Below are 22,604 nucleotides of genomic sequence, written 5' to 3' on the forward strand. Positions count from 1 at the left end.
CCTTTCATTGATTTTTTAACTAGTTTGGCCTACAATATTTTTTGTAATGCCTTTTTAAATATTTAAAATTTAATGTAAAAAAATTTTTTTTTTTTTTTTTTTTCCAGGTTTCGTTTTTAGTGAGCATGAGGCAACTGCCCTTATCCAACATGAAGGTGGGCCTTGTGCTGTAATTGCCCCGGTGCAGGCTTATCTCTTAAAGCATGCCTTATTTTGCTCAGAGGAAGCCAGTGAAAATTTGGATGTCTCTGGTGAGTTTCTTTGGAATTTTTCTCTCTTCCCAACTTTTTATCATTCTTATTCCAATTTTGAGCAAAAAAAAACAAAAAAAAAACAGTTTTAATTGTTTGAATTAACTGTAATTTATAATTAGCTTAACAAGTCACTCGCTCTTCTCTCTCAGCTGTGTTTCTCTTGCTCCTTTTACTGTTGATTCAACCACTCTAATTCAGTATAAGTCTATTTTTTTATTTCTGTATTTATTCTTGGCACCGTGTGCTTAATTAATCATTAATTTAAGATTATTATTCACACAAATACAAGTGTTATGAAAAATAGAAAAAAGGCAGCATAATGCTTAATATATTAGCATGGTTATCTGGCATTGTTTTGAGATATGGGCAACAAAATACTTAGAAGCATTTGTGACATCTTTCTTTTAAAACTTGTTTTCTATGACTATCTTCTTTCTCTCTCTTTTCCCCTTTTCTCTCATCTCAATTTTTTGCTTCCTCTGACAACAGGAGTAAAATTATTGACAAATTACTATATAATGATATTACAAAATCGCTTGAAATGTCAACACTAATTTTGATTAAAGAAGGTGTCTATATTTAATCTGAGGCAGTAACGAAAAGAATGTATCAGCTTTGCGTCTTGTGTAGTTTTTTACTTTGAGCTGGACATACAATTTTCTTTTATTATAACATAGACTAGCCTGGATGCCTGGTGTTGTCCAGGTGTTTGGAGGTGTGTGTTAAGCAAAAAGAAAGAAAAAAAAATTGTTAGTAGGCAGGCAGGCTTGAACCCGTGACGCGAACGCGGAAAAGAAAGTGAAAGAAAATCTGACATCTTAGCCGACATCTCCATGACACGACTGAAAGTTCAGAATGTTGAATGTTATATATATATATATATATATATATATATATATATATATATATATATATATATATAAATAAAAAACCCAATCACCTTGTAACGAGTGATGTAACCCACTTTCTGGTTTACAACATCCGGTTGCGCATGCGTGCATAAACATTAACCCATAACAACGTAAACAAATAAACACAAATCGCTTCTTTTGCAGATTTTGACCTGCGCACTGAAATATTAACGTTATTATTTCGAAATTATTATTTAACATGGGAAGAGTGTGGGTGTTCTGCAGCTATTCTTTATTACAACTCTACTGTCGCTATTTTCTTACAACTTTAACCCGTTGACAAACATAAGAACAATTGTAGTAAAACCAAGACTACTACTACTCTCTATCCGTCCCTTTTCCTTCCTTCCTCCTTTTTTTATTTACATTTCTAGATATAAAATAGTTGTGTGAGAACGGTGAATTTGTTGACAAATTTACTAATCTGTTTCAATATTAGTTTTATTTTATTTATTTAGGGTTTATTTTTTTGTTTCAGGTTTTATTAATTATTTTTTTTTTTTTAGATTTTAAGTTTCTATAACTTGGTTGAAGGATTCCAATATGAGTTTTTTATTCTTATATTTCTCATCAGTAGGTTCATTTGGTTTTTGCTGCTAAATGACTTTTGTCGGCGTTCGATTTGTAGGAAAATCATGTTTAATTTTCGATTTTGGAGCGATTATTCGGAAAAATAGGTAACTTTACACAAATAGGGAGGATTTTTTTTGTCATGTTTGAGTGATCCATCCGTGATTTTTCATTTTAACATACTTTCATAGAAATGTTTCTGCTATGTCAAAAAAAAACTATTTTCTTTGTCACAAGTGTTACTCTCATACATGAATTCCATAGCTAATATAACATACTGACCCAATGGGTTACGGGTAGTCTAGTGTGTGTGTGTGTGTGTGTGTGTGTATATAATATATATAGTGTGTGTGATGTTTGTATTTTACCTATTGAAAGAAATGTGTAATTCTAAAAGTGTATTATGTAAAATTTACTAAGGAAAACAATTGGAAGTTTTGCTGAATAATAAGTGTACCAATAAGATGACTATGAATCATAGCCTCCTTAAAACTTCAAAATTTTTTATTTTTATTTTGTTAATGGAATTTAATCCTGGATAAAAAAATTTTAGGGAAGACAATGGAAGTGGTCTCAAATCTCTACACTACCCATTATCTTCCGAATAGCTATGTTTCCCCCACATCTAAGTGATATATGGGAACAGAAACCTCTCCCCCCTTAAATTGGATATGCATATTTGAAATTTTTTCTTATGTTATTTTATAGAATTTTTTTATTTAAATAAAATTATATGAAATCAAGGAATGTATTTCTCTTTTTTTAATAAAATGTAAGTGAAGAATTTGGCTGTATCCACCTTTTTCTTTCTCTCCATATATCTAGATTTATCTGTGTATGTATATACATACATATATGAGAACACTTCTGTATGTGTGATGTCTTTCCCTCCAAACAAAGACATACGGTGAAATGTACCTTTTAAATATAATTGTATTTATGTGAGCATAATGGAAATATTGCATCTCTGGTTGCTTTTTAGAAGGCTTCGCTTTCAGAACGATCCTCGTATGACAAAGCACGTTCCGGATGCCCATGCAGTCATTGTTCAACGCTAGCAAAAATGCATTGAAAATGGTGATGACTATATAAAAAATAAATTTTGGAGTACAAAAGTTCATTTGTTTTAATGGTACCACTCCCATCCTCATAGCTTTTTTTACAAAAGGGTCACCACTTATCAAGGCCTGGAGGCCACTTGAGGGTAAGGGTTATTGAGTGTACAGTAGTCAATGGGATAATTTCTTAATCGTTAGTAGTAGAAATTTGGTAATTTGGATTATTTAATGGGATGGTTCATCAAGAATTTGTTTATATTGGACTTGAAGACAACTAAATTGTAGTCAGCTGGAAAGCAGACTAACGGAAGAGAGTTCCACAGGCGTGCAGTTCTGTGAAAGAAGCTTTTTTTATGGAATCTACATTTCGGTTTAAGCACAGATAAAGAGTGGGGAAAGTTATTGACCCTGGTTTCAGCTAGACTGGTGTTTTTCGTGAAAGCTGGCAAGGGGGGAGGCCATAGATTGGAGCTCAGACGAGCACTTGCCATGGAAATAACGATAAAGCAGAAGCAGGCTTGCAACATCTCTTCTGTAGGAAAGAGGTTGCAGGGAAAAGAAGGCATCCCTCACTATGCTACGAAGTCTATTTTGAAGTCTGTCAAGGCAGGATGAGCTGCTTCTAGCAGCTCCTGCCCAGATATGGCAACAGTACTCCATCATTGGATGTACTTGGCTCTTATATAGAAAGAGAATTGCATCAAGAGTGAAATATCTATTGGAGCGGTAGAAGGATCCCACCATTTTTCCAGCAACCTTGGCAACAGATTTGAGGTACGTGTTCCATTTCAGATCAGGAATAAAGGTCCAACCCAGAAGCTTGTCGAAACATGGAGCCTCCCCAAGACGAGATCCATTCATTTCAATTGATGCCAGATGTGGATCAGAGTGTTGATGATGTAAAGATAGGAGCTTGGTTTTAGATGCATTAAAAGTAACCAGCCACCTCTTCCCCCACTGTACCACACGCTTAAGATCAAAGGAGAGAGAATCAGAAAGAACTTGGTCATTTGTTGCCTTTGATGTGTTGCTATAGATGGCAGCATTGTCAGCATAAATGTCTACGAATGATCTCAGTATGTGTTTTTGGAGGTCATTGCTATAGATCAAGAAGAGAGTTGGGCCAAGAATGGACCCCTGAGAAACTCTAGCATTAATACTGAGAGCTACCGATTTCTGCCCATCAACCACTACTCTTATGAACCTATCAGAGAGGAATGATTTAATAATTGAGAAGAGATTTCCAGCTATACCATAGCTTGAAATCTTGTTAAGTAGGCCTTTCTGCCATACCCTTTCACAGGCCTTTGATATGTCAAGAGCAACTACCATAGAAAGGAAGCCTTTGTCAAGAGATTCGCTAATCCTATGAGATATAACAGTTAGCATCTCTGCTGTAGATCTAGCAGAATGGAAACCCTATTGCACGTCACTAAGAAGATTATTTCTGCTAAGGTAATTGACTACTTCTGTTTTTAACACGGATTCCAGCAACTTACTCATAACACACAAAAGACTTATTGGTCGGTACTGAGAGGAAGGTGACTGTTCACCTTGATTCTTAAATACATGGCATACTGATGAGGTTTTCCAGGGTGTTGGGAAGCACTTCTCCTTAAGACAACGCTTAAACAGGGGCTAGTTTTGGTTGAAGCTTTTTCAACACTATAATTAGAATACTGTCAGGGCCGGTTGCTTTACTGGAATCAAGGTTTTTGATTAGCTTGGCAACATCATGCACAGATATTTGTATGTCGCATAGCATGTTTTCTGTTACAAGAGGAAATTCGGGGGGTTGATGACCTTGGTCGCATAGGGTAGAATTACCTGCAAAGTTCTTGGCGAAGAGTTTGGCTTTGTCTGATGCTGATGAGATTACCTCAGGTCCATTGATGATGGTTAGGATAGAGCACACACTTCTGTTCAGGACCCTGTTTGCTATTTGCCAAAACTGGTGGGAACCAAGGCACTGCTCAGCTACTTTGGATTTAACAGACTGAGCATACAACTCTCTTGCATTTTTTATCACACTTTTACAGTGGTTGCTGGCAGCTTTAGTCTCAGTACATCTATTATGTTGGAAGCAATGGAAAAAGTGATTTCTGTGCGCTATGGCAGCAGCACATTCTGGAGAGAACCACGGCTGGCTGTTAGGTTTTTGCTTGAATTTTTGGGGGGTATGAAGCTGTCTATACCTACAATTAACCATTCTGTCAGGTCTGATAATATAGACGATACATCCTTTTTAAACATTGAGCACAGAGGTAGATCAGTTATAAATGTACGGAAGCTATCCCAGTCATAGAGTATCTATATACTGTACTATGGAGAGGTATGTCTAAGGACTTATTACATTTCATTTTTATCTTCAAAAAATAAAATTAGGAAATGCTCTTAAAACAAAAACAAAAAAACTGACTCTTGGGGAAACACCAAGCAGATTATCCTAATAATAAATAAACTAACGTAATTAATGATGCCCCCCCCCCTTTTTTTTTTTTTTTTTGCAGAGGAACTTGCAACATTCTTTTTAAATCAAGGTCTTGTTGAAGTACTACTCCAGTTGTCCACAGAACATTATATAATTGTAACTTTAGATAAAGGTTTCCATACAGCTGCCATTTCGGAGAGCAATGGGTGCACTGGTAGTGTGGAGTCAGAGGCAGGAAGTACGAATCCGAAACGAGCCAGAATGGACAAGGAAAACTTTCATTCCGATTTAAGGTAAGACATATGAGTGAGGAATTTTACAGAGAGATGTTTGTTCACATTACATTTAAATTTCTGCATGTTGGTACAGTCAGGGAAACCTGAAACAGATGGTCCAAAGATTAGTAGTTTGAGAAAAGAAACTGTTTATGGTAGAAAGCTCTATGACCTCTGGGAACCTCCACAGTGATGGGATTTACCTGATTGTCAGGTTGATTGAGTGTATTTACTGATTTATAATTGATCTGCATTAGAGGGGCAAGTGAAAATCCGACAATACAGTTTTCATCTTCGATATAATAAAATGAATGTTTCATCATATTAGATTTAACACCTGCTTTACATGCTGGCATGTGTTCTACAACTCTTAAAAATTAACTGACAAACTACCTTATCTCTGACCAGGTCTTTATCCCTTGTTTTCTTGTGTCTATCCTTACTATTTCTTTCCATGTTTTTTGTCCTACCCTGTGAAATGAACCTTCTACATCAACTCTTCTACATTTACTAACGTAAGAGCTCCCATTCCTTTCTTTCAATGTAGCCATAGCATCAATTTTCTTGTTCTGCACACGTCTTCCTATACTGCCTTGATATAATCTTCATCTAAACTCATCAGATCTAAGCCTGTTTTTAAAACTTAAATTATACATCGTTCATATTATCATATCATTGCATCACGCCCTCAACTCTCATTTCCATACATCATCAGGACGGGCTCCTTGCCCGACCAATCTGACTCTTTCTCTCCAGAGTTTTCAGTCTTCCATCAGCTTCCTCAGATCTTCGAGTTCACAGTTGGCATTGTGTGCTATTTGCTGGATGTACATGGATCGAGGTCATCCTTTGCTTGCGCATCCGTGTTGTGGAGTCCATACAATACATCACTCACCAATTCATGCTTGCTCCTCAGACACACAATCACGTGACTGATAGATATTTCCCTTGGTTGCGAGTATCTAAATTCTTTGAGGTTGTTATGTTTTTATGAGGCAGTGATATAGTTTACTTGGCTGGGACATTAGTTCTGCTGGATGGGAAACGTTTCTGATTAATGATTCTTTTAGGGAAAGTCATATCTGTTGCTCAAAGAGTCAGGGAGAAAACAGTCCTGTTTTGAAATAACTTGAAGAGTACATTGAAGTCAATGTAGGTGAGCCCGGTATACTTGACATATTGATAGCTTTTCTCAATTAACTGAGACTTGTTTCACAGTTTTGTATAATAACTCTTATTATACAAACTGTGAAACAAGTTTCAGTTAACAAGTGATATATAATTGGTCTGCATTGGATGAGGGGGGGGGTACACAAACAGACCAGTTTTAATCTTCTATATAATAAAATGAATGTTTCATGTCATCTAAAGGCAAAGTCACTAAATCACATTAGGTTAAGAATAACATGTTATCCAAAATGGCCGTCTATTTGGGCCATATTGAATAACTTTACCTCATGTTTACATATTTAAAGTGTGTATTTCTCTATAGATTTTATCTCAAAAAAATTCTTCATAGAATAATATTTAACAAAAACAAAAAATTTTAATGCCTACATAGATTTTTTTTTTTTGCAATAGATTCACTCCATAATTTAATGACTTTGCTCATCTAAATTCTTTGAACATGATGATGATGACAATGATGGTTTTATGAGACAAATACAACTTACTCAAACTGATTGTTAGTTTAGTTTTGTTGGATGACATGTTTCTGGTTGGTGATTCTTCATAGGAAGGACACTTCTATCTTTATCTGAATTGTTAATTCCAAATAACATAAAGGCCTTTCTATCCAAAATGAAGGTTTATGTTATCTCAAGAGAGTGAGAATGTGTACTGCTATATACTTGTAAGAGGCTACACTTTAAACATGTGCATTTACTTCACTTGTAAGCAAATTCTATTTACACCTAACATTCTGACTGATAAACTCAACAACATCCTATCTTTGTCTTTCCTAAAACCACCTAAATATATAACACGAGTACTTACATCAAGTTTATTTTGAGTTTCAAGAGAAGTATAACTTATGTGAATAGACCAAAAATATCCAAACTATTTTGAAAATTGATGTACTGTAAAACCCCAGGATACGTTTTTTTTTTTTTTTTTTTTTTTTTTTTTTCCAGGTTATGATGTGGAATACAATGTTTTTCTGGCCCCTAGTTATGGTATTTACCCTGCCTTACAGTGTTATTTATAATATACCTGTGTATTATATACTGTACTGTATTTTGTTACTCATTTTTAATATGCACTGTGTAAAATTTTGCTTAGGCGATTTTCCCCTTATGGTCCCAACCCTGGAATAGATTAATGCCGTATCCCGGGGTTTTAATGTATTAAGATCCAGCCTCATTTGTTAGAAAATTGTTTTGCACAAAAGTTAAAACCTTTAATTTTATTGGATTTTTTTTTTTTTTAAATTTCAGATGTCATGAATGCACTGATGCTGAACAACTAAAGGCATGTGTGAAAGAAAATATTTCCTCATTCACTTCTGACTTTGGAGTCTTACTTTTTCTTTACTCTGTGGTTCTGTCTAAAGTAAGTTTCATCTTTTTAAAAACGACTATTAACCTTATAAAAATGATTAAAAAAGCAAAACATCGCAAATAAAATATTAAACTCATTCCAGCAATAATTAAGCTGATAAAATAAATCCACTATTTAAATATATCTCATCAGAATATTTCTTTTACTTTTTTTTTTTCTGAAAAAAAAAATACTACTAAGATTTAAAAAATTTTCTCTATATGTAACTTTGATCCCTGAGCAGTGTTTCAGATATTAGTTTTTGATAATAAACCACCTAAATTTTTTTTTTTCTTTTAGATCCAGCTCCACTCTCCCCATCCTGTAAAAGAATAAAAAAAAAAAAAAAACACGTACACACAGTTTACAAACTTTCTAGGAAAATTTTAGTCTGATTCCTGAAAAATCTTTTAGGAACATTAGTTTTTGACACCCACCCTTTACACATTCATATATTGAAAACAATTTTTTAATTATAAGAAAGCATAGAACGGGTAAATTAAATAATTTAGATTGTAAACAATGCGTATATTTTAGATTATTTTCATTAAAAATAATTTTAAAAAATTTTTTTATTTTTATTTTTTTAATCAACCAAAGGAGGTGTACGAAAAAACAAAAGTAAAGAAAAATCTTTATGGTGTACATACCTGTGATGGAAAGGAAATATCATACACGGAAAATCATATAAAATTATGAAGTTTCTTTTTAACTAAGGAACTAATTTTAAAACGATTAATGGGAATTTGTAGGCATTACCATGATGTACAAGGTTGATTTTAAACTCCATTTCTGAAAAGCTATTTTGAGGAGGAATTAGCCAGTGATGAATTTAAGTTTTTTTTTTTTTAATTTTTTATCTTTCCCTCCTCTCTTCCTCAAGAATGGCTTTCTAAAATCTTGCAAAATTTGACTTTTTTAAATTATCTCCCTTGTTCTTCAAACAATTTGTAAAATGTTGAGAAACTGTTTATCATCAGTTAGCCATAAAATTTGATTTTCTTTTAAAATAAAACTACTTGATCAATATATGTGATCTTCGATATATAATATATATTTTTTCATTACAGGTACATACACCATATAGATTTTTTTTTTTTTTTTTTTCATGTGAGTGGGGTTATGGACTTGCACTGATAAAACTTAGAGATTGAACAGTTAGCTGGTTGTTTTCTAAGCCTAACTGAAGGATGATATTCACATCATATATAGTATCACACAAACTAATCTTCAGAAATTGATGTCACAAACTTGTTGAAACGGCAGCGACACTTGGATATTTCAACACAGCAACATGTTGCACCTTCAAAAGAAACTTTCTTCCTTTCATAGATATTCTATCAGACGTGTATGCAGTGTGGTGATATGTTTGCATACATGTGAAGATGTATGTTTGATGTAGAGAAATTATATGAGAATAATGTGATGGATATGAGTCTTAAAGACAGATTTAGATTGGATGATGTTAGAGGAAGATTAAACCTGGGCAATAAAGAGAGATATGCAGAAACTGAGACTTTGTTGGTTTGGTCACATTGAAAGAATTAATAAGATTGAGTTAGTAGATGTATAACAGTTGAGGGAGCAGAGTCACTTGGTGGAAGGGGAGGCATAAGAAAACATGAGAGGAAGCGATAAGGATAGATTAGAAAGGAAGAGGAAAAAGTAAAGCCATCGCTTGCAATGGGTTAGTTTGAAAGTGAATTTCTAAAAGCTGTTAAACACATGCCAGCTTTTAAAATGGATGTTAAAGCGAATGTAATGATCATGATACTGATGCTGACACTCATTTGTTCCAATGTTTCACCAAATTAAAACTTTAAAATTAAAAGAATGAAAATGGTTATATGGGTTCAAGGTTGAGAGCAATATTACACGAGTCTTCATTCGTTATTGAGCAATGCTAAGTAAACTTGTTACTTCAATAAAATCATTCAAAACGATGACAAGCAAAAAAAATTTGTACTTTTTTTTTTCTTCACTGATGTTTCTTAAAAACAATATTAATTCTTTTCAGGGAATTGAACAAATAAAAAATGAAGTCGAAGATCCCAATGAAGCCCTCATTGATGGAACTTATGGACATGGAAGGTAAGCATCTATGTTCTGTAGAAACTTTTCAGTATTGGATTAAAGGGATTGAATGCCATTTTTTTTTTTCTATCATATTTGGTTTAACCTGTTTTACATATTGGAATGTGTTGGACAGATTTTAGAAACTAATTTCCAAATTATTATCCACTGGATTATCGGTAAAAAGTTAAATATCCAGAGATGTGATTTGAGTTTTCTGTATTTTATAGGACTTTTTTTATTTTCATTAGAACCTCACATGGATTTTGTTTAAAATCTGCCTTTTTTGTCCTTTTTTTTTTTTTTTCATAAGCTAATTTCTACCCAATCGCTAGAGCTTTACCTCATTGTTTCTGGCTGGATATTATTTCTTTCTCTCTCTTTCACATTATCTTTTTTTTTTGTCCTCTTGTCTTGCCTTGTTTACCTTTTCCCACAAACTAAAAATGTTAATTTTGCCATGAAGGCTAAGACTACAAATGATAAGGGTAGGAAAGTTAAATGACTTCCTGTCTCCTCCTTATGTGCACTTTTTCTGCATCTTTCTCTTAATTTGATTTTCATAGTTGATACTAATCTGTCAGTTCAATTAATCTGATGATTAACTTTTTTATAAATTTTATTTTTTTTATTTGTTTTATTTTTTTTACCAAATTGATATTTTGATATTTCTTCAATTAAACATTTTTCAAATTATGTTGAATGCGTTTGCTACTCATGCATCATCCAAATGATTTTGGTTTTTCGTTCTGCTGTCTCCAAAAGACCCATCACCACCCCCAAGATTGATCTGGTCCTATCTGATCAAGCTGTCTAAAGATATCGGATTTTTTTCCTTACAAAACAACCAAACCAAAAACGTATGAATAAATATTTGAAGATGTAAAAAAAACTCTAAGAATAACATTTTTTTCTAAAAATTACATTATTTGGCATTAAATAACTTGAAAAGGGTTGATATGCCAAAAAAAACAAACTACCAAACCAAACTCAAGATTGGAAAATTAATCTCTTTCATCTTTTTTACTATCGGCTACTCACATCCCTGTTTAGTTCTAATTCTGACTAGCAGTTTCATTTAAACAGATGGAAATCATTTTTAGTGATGTTTTCTCTTTTGTAATCAAACTAAACAATGTTGTGACTAGATTGCAATGAAACGACAAAAAACAGACAATGAGCTTTCACTTCGAGAAAACACAACCAGGGAAATATCTTCATTATCTCACAAATGGGTTCAGGATACCTCTTCTATTTTTCACTTGGAGCGGGAAAGAGATGGATGTTAATTTAGCCTTCTATCTGATGTCAGTTCCTTGCTGTGTTTAAACTTTACTTTTAAATTTGAATCTCAACAGATAATTTCAAGCTAAATTTATTTTAACACTTCCCATACAGAAACTAATGTATTTTTTTTTCTCTTTTGTTTCATTATACTTCAGTCGAAGCGTAGCATAGTTGCATGCACGCTGATCTATTTTTCATCAGCCAGAAACTTGTAATGCGGAATTTGTTTATTATAAAAATATTACTTTGTTATTGTTCTAATCCTAAGTCCAAGAGCCAGTCTCTCAAAGGTGTGGAGTCAGTGGGTAATCAGACCGTAGTCACTGATGTGTACTATGCTTCATCTTATATTAGGAATCAGAGTGGCATAACTCCCCTCCTCACAATAGAATTTAATTCATAATTCTTAATAATACATTATTGGTTATATTCTACAATTCCCAACACTGGAGAATACATTATCAGACCATGAGTGGCCAATAGACTTTAAATTCCACTCCTTTTTCTCTTCTACTGTTACTCGTTTTTTTTTTCTTTATTACATTTTCACCTCAAACAAGGCATGTTGCCACTTTGATGTATCAGGCACCCAAGTTGCAGGGGTACTATGTAGGGAGTTTAGCAACAAGATGTCTGTTCACATTACACTTCTGCATATCGGTACAGTTAGGGAAGCAGGAACTCTGAAGAGAATTCCAAAGTCCTGCAGTTTTGGGGAAGAAGCTATTAGAGTAAAAGGCTTTCTTACATCTAGGGATCTCAACTGTATAGGGGTGGGGCTGCTGGTCGGGTTTGTCGCGGGTATTTTTGTTGAGGGGGTACACGGGTTTGTAGTTCGTGAGAGCATCCACCATTAAAATACTTGTAAAGCAGGTAGAGGGATGCAACATTTCATCGGTGGGACAGGGGCTGAAGTTTAGATGACAGTTCGGGACTTATTAGGTTGGTGACTCTCTTTTGGACCCTGTCCAGCAACGAGAGACTAGTAGCAGATGCACCAGCCCAAATGTGACAGCAGTACTCCATACACGGGCGAATGGTGGCTTTGTAGAGGTACAGGATACTTTCATTTAGCATGATAGAGAGAGCCCACTTTCTTTGCAGCAGCCTTAACAATAATCTCAATGTATCTATTCCAACTCATGTTTCCTGTGAACGTTAAGCCAAGGAGCTTGAACAAAGTGCTCTCAGGTAAAGTATCGCTAGCCATTGCTATTGGTGTTTGGTAAGGTTTCATGTAATTATTAAAAGAAACAAGCTTTGTCTTGGTCATGTTTAGTGTTACCATCCATTTTTTAACCCATTCTACTACAGACGGGAGGTCTTCCTCTAGGATTTCGGCCATTACCTTAGATATGTGCTCATTAGTTTTCCCCACGTGCCTGCTATAGAGCGTGGTGTCGTCAGCAAATATACCCATCTCAGAGACAATTTTATCATGTAAGTCATTTATGAATATCAGAAATAACAAAGGTCTAAGAATTGATCCCTGTGGCACATCTGCATTTATATAAAATGTTTTGGACATATGCTCATCGAGGACAACCTGGATTATTCTCTAATTTAAGAAGGATCTGATTATGCTAAGCATTCATCCAGTAATACCATAGGATATTATTTTCATCAGAAGACCATCGTGCCATACTCTGTCAAAAGCCTTAGATATATCAAGGGCTACTGTCCTCCCTTCCCCTGCTTTATCCAGTGCTTGGTATAAACGTTCAGAGATTACAGTTAAAATATCTGCAGTAGAACGGGCTTGATTAATTATGGACTTAAATATTTTGGCGAAAAGAGGGAGGAGGTTAATTGGGCGATAATTTAATGGGTTAGTTCTTTCGCCAGAGTTTTTGTAAACTGGTACCACAGAAGCAGTTTTCCAGCAGCCTCTGATATGAGGGAGGAGACTCCTCCTCTTTGGATGGATTTTCATAATTATAAGTGTGTTTTCTACATTTGCTTTCAACATAATTCTTCTGTATTTAATTCTCTATCAAAGTTTCAACCACAGGAAAGGGTGTACTGGCAAGTAATTTAATTAACAACTGTGTCTTATTCACAGCAAGGTTTATGGTCCTTTTCAGTTTTTAACAAGCAATTCTTACCACTTGACATATTTCAGAAAGATCATAATGTTTTGGAAATAATAATAATAAAAAAAAAACAGTCAAATTTGAGATCAGCTCATATCAGATTGTCCGACAAGACCGATTTCATTGGAAGATGTTTAACATGCCTGAATAAAGCCCATTATTTTTTATCAAAACATCTGCCAATTTTTATTTCACAAATCCTTGGAAAAGTGAACTTAACAAGACCTTTCTCTTTATTATCAGATTCTATTTAATGTTTATTTCCCAAAATAACTCCAAGGTTTTATTTGAGGAAAAATAGAATATTTCTTTATCTATCCTTTTTTTATGACCCCTACAAGCATTTAACACAATTCAATCTTGTTCTGTCTTTCCTTTTTTTTTACTCTGTCTTTTTTATTTTTGTGTTCCCATATCGGAATTCTGACGTTTGTTTTTGTGGCATTTTTTAATCATTATCACATTTATGATTAAATTTATTTTATGCTTTTATTTCAAGGTTAATAGCCCCAGCAAGTATATTAAATTTATGAAAAATAAGTACAAGAAAAAAATGGTTATTTTTTCCATAAGCATTCACAAAATAATGGTTTTCATTTTTTTCCCTCTTTCAATAGCCAATCTCTTATTAATTTGTTATTGACTGGCCGAGCCGTCTCCAATGTCTGGGATAATGACAAAGAAATCTCTGGACTCAGTAAGTAGTTTCCTTTTTTAAATAATTTTTATTTTTATATGTTAGTAAAATCCAAATTATATTTTAGCAGTGGAGAGAACTTTGAATAATAAAATTTTATTAACCATCTTTTAAACTTGTTGAAACTTGAAAAAAAAAAAAAAATTCTGAACACTGTGAAAATACTTTCTCTTTTAATAAGCACTTTTACTTTAAGGAAAACCAACACCATTTTATTTTTTTTCTTCACTTTTTACTTAAATCATGAACCCTTTATTTAACTAATAGGGGCAGTTTGATTTTGTTTTGTCACCCATAACGGAAAAAGACTTAAATAATTTTTCATTGTATTCTTAGTATACCTTCAAACTCCAGGAGACGATCACATAAAACTGATTAGGTTATTAGTATGGGCAATATTAATAATTACTTAAGTCTTCTACATGATCATGTCTGCCAAACAAGAACACACTAACCCTATGGATGAAATAAACAGTTCTATTTGAAATTGTGTACAGATTCTCAAGTTGGACATGAAGTTTGAAGTTACATTGGCCGAAATATTGTGAAAATAACACTCAAGATGAGAACAGTATCCTGAATAATGCAAATGTCTTATTTTACATTCTCATGTTAGCTTAATATTATCCTGTAATTTGCATATAAATGCATTGTATACATTGATATATGATCTGCCATGATTCATATAGCTGGTATATATATATATATATATATATATGTGTGTGTGTGTGTGTGTGTGAGAATGTATGAGGACACTTCTCAACCTATATACTCAACGAATTTTTGATCTGACTTGGAATTTGGTATATACGGCATTCAGACATGTAGAAAACTTTTTAATCCATTTTTAGGGCTGCTAAGGGATCGAAATTGAAAAATTGGTACTTGGTATGTGCGACCGTATTTTTATCTGTTTTCAAGTGTTTCACAACTGCGCATATGTGGTCTTGAAATATGACTTCCTTATGTTAAGTATAAGTTAGTTTGAAAATACCCTTTAAAAGTCATGTCAAGCTGGTGTAATGGTTATCGTATTTGACTCGCTGTCTTTAGGTTTTGGTTTCGATCTCAACTTGAGTATTTTTTCTTACAAGAAGTGAACGGTTTAGAAAAAAATATGCACATGTATCAGTTTCTTTCCTTGTTTTTTTTCTCTTCGTTTTTTAAAAGAAATTTAGCGTTAGGTTTAATGCTTATAGTATTTCTGTATATAATAAATGAGAATTCTGCATTAATTGAAATATAATAAATATGCATATTTTACAACCGGGCAACGTCGGGCAGCCTGCTAGTATTAAATAAATTTGACACTATGACCGCATTGCTATATTGTCACATTTATTTAATACTAGTTGTATGAATCTTGGCATGGCTTAGAATTCATTAATGTCATTTTATTTTTAAATTGTAAAAATTTCTGTCACAAAAAGATTGGAGTGAGGGGTGGAAAACGCAAAATGTAAGGGAGATAACGCATATTTTTACCGTTAGGCTTACATTTTGAGCTTTTAAAAATAGTTTCCATTGTAAGGATCTTTATCAAAATAATTATTTTTGGAAAGAAACTGAAGCAAATTATACTTTTTTAATTTAAAAACATGCTGCAAGGTACAAAAAAAAATGTAGATCATAATTAAATTTTTATTTGTTATATGTATTTAATTAACATTTAATTTTATTGTAATTTATGTTTAAACATGGGTATTAACTGGTTTGACACAGCTGCTAATGTCAAGTGGAGATATCCAATGGGAGAATACCCATCCCAAGATGGGTAAAATTAATTCCCCAAACAGAAGTTTTGCACCAAATTTTATGTCCATGTACAAAGATTAAAATAAAGATATATTATGCTATTAAACTAAGTTTAGAATATTTATTCCAATTTTGAGCAAAATCCATTACTTGATTTGAATTTTTGAGAATGTGCAAAAATTTAAGGCTTAAACTTAACGCATTTTAAGAAAAAATTGAAATTTAAGGAATCTTCCTTAATTGATCAAATTTAATAGAACTCTGAAATATTCATATTCGAATTATTGTTTTAATCTTGAGTGTTATTTTCATAACATTTTGGTCAATGTAACCTCCGACCTTCTTTGAGTGTATCTTGCCGAACTCTGGAATCTGCACAGAATTTTAAACAGATTTAATCCTGACTGATGGAATGAAAGCATGCTACCCCATGAAATCTGAACTATTTTGATTTTTAAACCCCAGATTGTGCCTTTTATGTCTCTGCAAAACAAGAAACTAATTTTGAGAATATTTTTTGATCCATGACTAATGTTTGTTCAAATTTCACAAAAATAAATCTGAATTTTCACAAACAGCTTCTACCTCTTTTTGATCCTTTTATATAAGACTAAGTTAAACTAAATATGACCTACATTACCTACCCTTGTGCCTAGCAGCTGTGTTCCAGAATTCATAATGATTAGTTATTTTAATAGTGAATCATTTACAAATACATAAATGTATGCACATAACTATATATAAATAGAAATGTATTTAATTTCTCTAAGAGATTTTATGTTAAAGTAAACTTTGTTCTTTTTTCAGAAATGCGAGGGATCCAGAAGCAATCATATATCGGATTCCTTACTTTGCTTGAACATTTGCGTTATTGTGAAGTAAGGCACTTTGACGTTTTTCGGTTTTTTATTTTTGTAATTGCTTGCATGGATATGGCACAATCAGATTGACACACTAGTTCCCATTTGATCATCAAAGTTAAGCGACATTGAACTTGGTCAGTATTAAAATGAGTAACCATTTTGAAATACCAGGTGCTGTATGTGTTCTTCACTTGGCATTGTTTCCGGTTATCCTGGACTTCTTGCCACTGAAATCAAGTAGTGCTGATTCAGGAGGTGTGGGGTGTAGATTACGCAACCCTTGCTTCAAAATTACATGAGCAGTTACTCTTACAGAGGTATTCATTGTCTCTATACTTAACAGAGACCATGTTTGAATAGGTAAATGATTGGATTTTTATTATACTACCCAATTTGTGTAGATACTTTCGCTAGCTGCAGGTATAGTATCTTATTTGAAGGATACTACTGCTGAATGTTTTATTTGTTGGAAAATCTGACGAGACCAACATAAGCTTGAGAACATGAATCATCGATGGAACAAGAAACATTAAAACTGAATAAACATTCCCTGGTTGTTCGAATCTATTCTGCTTGGGATCATGAATTCAAACATGCGGCCATATGAGAACTTATCAATCGTAACATGTTAGCCTCTTTCAATTCTTAGCAAGGTATCACATGCTAAAGTCTCTAAGGCTCATTTCAAAATGGAGACTTGAAAACACAAAGAATTTTCATTGCCTACTTTATTTGATTTCAACAGTCTTTTATTAATACTTTTATTTTAGCCCTCACCCTATTACATGGCAGAAAATGTCCTAAGAATAGACACACAACATATATTGAAAAAACAAAAATAAAAGTTGAAAAAGAAAAGAATTTATTGAACAGATAAATAATTAAAACAAATATTTACAAGAAAACGAGTGCAAGGGAGGTAAATCAGGTTTTTGGTTAAACTAGCTTTTTAGTGGTGTAATAATCGAGTTTGAGAAATAATAATATATTACTTTGGTCAGAATATAAGAGCAGAAAATCAATATTTACGAAGAGTCTGGTTCTTTGTGAGGATGTTTGCAATAGGCTCGTTTCAGAAAGTTCCTTACAATGAGATTTTATCCCAAGAAATTGGGCGGATTCATAAATAGTTGAAATGAATAGTTGCCCCAGCTTAGCGTTCTTTCTCAACTGAAATTGTGATGCTATTAGCATCTATTTATAGTCGTGTGGATTTGAACCTTCTGGGATTTCCAAAATGGGACACCACAACTTTGGAACCTTCTGAAGCCCTTTTCTGTTCTATTTTTAGACCTATCCAGAAATGCTTAAAAAGAATCTTTTTATTTTCTAATTGTAATGTAATGCATTTTAATAGTAAAAGTTTTATATTATTACAGATTATATTGATATTATAATGTATTATAATATTAATTTTATATTATTATTTATTTTATATTTATGTGAGACATTATAATTTCTTCATATTTTAAAGAGGAAAAAATGTCCTTTCATGGCCCCCACCATTCCCAAGAGCAAGCACTAAGGACATACTTTTGCTACCTAGTAACAAAACATGTTCTGACATTTTTATTTCACCGATAGTTTCTTTTGATTTTTTTTTTTTTTTTTTTTTTTTTTGTTTTGTCAATATCACTTTAATTTTAATTATATACAAATTAGTGCCTAGTTAACCACCATGAAGCCTGTGTCAGACTCACATCTGTTGGACATCATAAGATCTGGCATTGTTAATCATCAAGCTTGGAACGTAGCAATGCAAAATGTTGTCAATGCAACATCTGGAGCTGGTTTATTTCACATCTGGTGAATATCATCATAAGAACGATTCCTTAAAAATAATTATAAAAATATCTTTTTTTAAATAAGCCAATTGAAGAAATAAGTCCAGTAAAAACTACTTGTCTGTGGAACACAATACCACAAGTTAGCTTCCCAGCTGACTACAACATGGTCGTTTTCAAGTTCAATGTTAAATTTTTGTTGAGCAATCCTCGTAATCACCATTCTGCGTAAATTCAACCATCGTCTGTCATCTTCACAGTATTTGTCTCATCATCCACTTGACACGAATCCATTAACATTTGTCCTCGTGTGCCTTGTAGGCATTGATAAGTAGTGTATCATTAGTAAAAAAAAAAAAAAAAAAAAAAGATTGTTAAAATTTTTGTACATTGTGACAACAAATAAGTCAATTTTGTTTTAAAACATTTTTACTTTGATTTGTTAAATTTATTATTTAACTGATATTTTCTACTTGTTATAAGGTCGGCTGGTTCCTGAAGAATCCAAAATGTCCAATTTGGTTGCTGGCCAGTGAAACCCACCTCACAGTTCTTTTCTCAAAGGTAAGCCTTCTTTCTTCACGAGTACAAAAACTCAAATGATTCCCTACCCCTTTGTCGTAATTACCTTTTATGTTCTATGACATGAATGATGGTAAATTTATATTTATCTGACTGGGATAATCTATCCCAGTATGAATTCAGCATAATGAGTCTGTATTTACTTAGATCCTAACAAGGACAAAGTTTTTGTTGTGGGTTAAAAATCTTACCCTTATTTCCCTAAGGGAGGCATGCTCTGATGTGGACCTGAGGGATGCTTGGCACTATCCAACAATGTATTTCAAGATAGTGAAACACCATGATGATGATGATGACCAGGAAATTTGAGATAAGGGAAATAACTCTGCTTATCGCTAACGTAGAATTGTGTCCCTTTATTCTGTACAACTTGTATATCTATCACAATCTATATTTTCCAGGGTGAGTCTAATCACTTCAGTTCTTTGTAGAATTAATGCTAAATTAATGCTAATGTTTTTATTTAGGAAAAGGGGATTGTGTTTCCAGCAACACAGGAAGTGACTGCAAAACAAATATTTCAAAGATTCGACCATGAAGGTAAGTTCTTTTTTTGTTTACTATTAAAAATATATTTCTAAATCATTCAAACATGGTGAAGTGTTAGTTTTACTTATTTAGAGCTGCTTTAAAGTTTCACAGCTGACTCATTTTGCGACCAAATTTCAAACAATTTTTTACAGTTCATAGGTCACTTCAGCTATATTTAGAAATAAAAATGTTCAATTTTTGTTCATTAAAACAAAAGTTATAATAAAATTACTAGTGTTCAAAAGTGTTCAGAATAAGAAACATGAGACGGTTTCTTCTGATTGGCTGTTTGGTTACCATAGCAACTTTTTCGTTGGTGACACCTTCATAAATGATAGCAGGAATGTTGCAAACATGCCATTTTTTTTTTTTTTTTGGAGTATATAGAGAGAGTTAACAAAATTGATGCTCTTTACCATGCTAGGGCTGATAATCTTTTGCTTACGGTGGTGCCCATTAATTCTGTTTCTCTTTTTTTTCTTGTCTCTCGATTTATCGGAGAGGCACCTATGTTTTCAGTGGCATCCGTTAGTCCGGACGATTTCCAGATAACCGTCCATTAGTTTTTCCTGAAATTTTGCCACAAATTGTATTTCATTAAATAGATGTGCACAGTAAAAAAAGATTTTTTTGCAAAAATTCCCGGGGCTCAAAAGGGGTCAAAGTGGCCAAAAGTGACACATTTTGCCCCATAATTTTTGATCCATCCATTAAATTTTTCTTGAAACTTGGCCAAAATGTAGAGCTTAATGTTCTTAATATAAATCCAGTATGGGTGACCCTGGCAAAATTCTGGTTCGCGTCCCCGGGAATTTTCAGTGCTAAAAACACTCCTTTTGTAGCTCTTCTTTCATATTTCTCAACAAAAACTTGATATGTTTGACTATATAGTGGTTTTTCATGGTGGTCAACTCAAATATACATGTGTTCAGGCCTGAGACTACACCGTTATCCATTTACACTGGGATTCGACATCCCCGATTGATTGATGCAATTATTCATTATGGAGTCGGATATTAAAAAGCCTATAACTCTTGCTGGTGCTACCAGATCAGGCTGTCTACTGACTTCCTGAGATGAAACGCACCTACATAGATGTCTTTGTTTTTTTATTCCCTTTTGCAAAACTTAGTCATGTTCTGCGAAAACAAAAACAAAAACAACATTCTCCTCCCCTTCCCCTCCCTCGTTTTCTTTTTCCTTCACCTCCTCACCCCCTTTTTTTTTTTTTTTTTTTTTTTTTTTTTTTTTTGCCTAGTTGGTAGGGCGATAGAACATACCAACTGCCCCCCTGCAGAGGGTAAAAATCCTTCAATGGGACCACCAGTTGACCGTTGGTGGCAACCCGTAATGCATTAAGAACGGGATCCTGGTGGTTGAGTGGAACATGCCTAGGAAATAATAACATGATACTACAACACACCACTTTGGCCCTTACTAGGCTAGACGGGAGGTTGGATAGGCCCGATCCAATCAATCGGTTGGTCATGACAAGCACTAATTCAGACAATCCAAACAAAAACACACTAACACTCAACATAAACAATAAACTGAGTTAATAAGCGATGGCTGAAGGGTCAATCAAGCTGGGAAAAAGGTAACCATCAGGAATAATAAAAATACAGGGAAATCCCATACTTGGGTGGGCATAACCATATATTGTGAATGCTTGGAAACCTCCCCATGTTTGAGTATACCAGCTATGTAGCCCTGGAGAACCGAGGCGAATGGGATTTACCCCCTCATAGTTCTTCCCCATAAGGGGCTCCGAGGAGGGTGGGGAGCATGGCTGATGAATTTTTCAAAAATTATTATGAATGCCAAAAAATCCAAGAGACCACACACAGAAATAGACTCTGACAGCGACAATGAAGATACAAACTTTCCAAGATTCATCGTGCTAGAAGCAACGTCTAATATACCGTTAACTAAAATGTCACCCTTCATTATCCAAAAGGTAATATCAAGCAAAATAACACCTAAAAATGTCAAAAAATTAAGGAATGGTACCATATTGGTAGAAGTACAAAATAAAAAACAGGCCAAAACTCTACTTCAACTACAAAAATTGCATGAAACAAACATCAAAGCTTATCCACACCAAACACTAAACTACTCCAAAGGAGTCATAAAAAACCAGGAAATCTCCGTCTGCACAACAGAAGAAATCAAAACAGAACTAAAAAACCAAGGGGTCACAGATGTAAAAAGAATCACATTTAAAAAAAAAGGAGAGGTAATATATACAAACACTTATATATTAACATTCAATTATCCTCAAATACCAGAGACCATCAATATAGGTTATGAAAGAACGAAAATAGAACAATACATTCCAAAACCTTTACAATGCTACAACTGCCAAAAATTTGGACATAATAAAGACCAATGTCTAAGATTCTTCACATGTGGAAACTGCAGTGAAAAAAACCCAGACCACGATGAAGAAGACTGTCCAAATAAAACCAAATGCACAAACTGTCAAGAAGAGCACCACTCTCACTCAAAACAGTGCAAAATATATAAGCAAGAGAAGGAAATAATAACAATCAAATATCAAAAAAATATAACCTTCCAAGAAGCCCGCAAAGAAGTCACAAATCGCACCAAAAACTCATATGCCACAATAACCCAACAAGCAAACAAAATGTACAACTACAATGAACTAAACCTTGCTCCAGAAATTGCAAACCTAGCAAAAGAACTAAAGAACATACTTGAAGAATTAAAATCTTTTTTATCAGAACTGAAAATAAATTCTAACAGCCAAATAAAAGTCAGAAACGAACAACCCAGTATAAAAGAAAACGAAACAAAGGAAATCAGAAAAACTTCCATCAATATTGAGGAATCAATCTCTAAAGAAATGAAACCTCCTCAATTATCAAAACGTGAAAGATCC

At 33.5% G+C, this 22,604-nt stretch overlaps 1 protein-coding gene across 1 annotated transcript in view; it reads left to right on the forward strand.

Moving 5' to 3' along the window:
- Positions 1–22,604, forward strand: part of LOC145263839 (ubiquitin carboxyl-terminal hydrolase MINDY-3-like) — a 77,694-nt gene that overhangs the window by 15,113 nt on the left and 39,977 nt on the right. Inside the window, exons 2-9 of the mRNA XM_080120914.1 lie at positions 108–251; positions 5,304–5,517; positions 7,935–8,049; positions 10,055–10,128; positions 14,108–14,187; positions 16,750–16,820; positions 19,073–19,153; positions 19,639–19,711. Of these exons, the coding sequence (XP_079977040.1) occupies positions 108–251; positions 5,304–5,517; positions 7,935–8,049; positions 10,055–10,128; positions 14,108–14,187; positions 16,750–16,820; positions 19,073–19,153; positions 19,639–19,711 (852 nt within the window). The remainder of the gene's footprint in view (positions 1–107; positions 252–5,303; positions 5,518–7,934; positions 8,050–10,054; positions 10,129–14,107; positions 14,188–16,749; positions 16,821–19,072; positions 19,154–19,638; positions 19,712–22,604) is intronic.

The sequence above is a fragment of the Euprymna scolopes genome, chromosome 39 (assembly GCF_053919585.1).
Source record: "Euprymna scolopes isolate OS-2025 chromosome 39, ASM5391958v1, whole genome shotgun sequence".
In the NCBI taxonomy this organism is placed as follows: Eukaryota; Metazoa; Mollusca; class Cephalopoda; order Sepiida; family Sepiolidae; genus Euprymna; species Euprymna scolopes.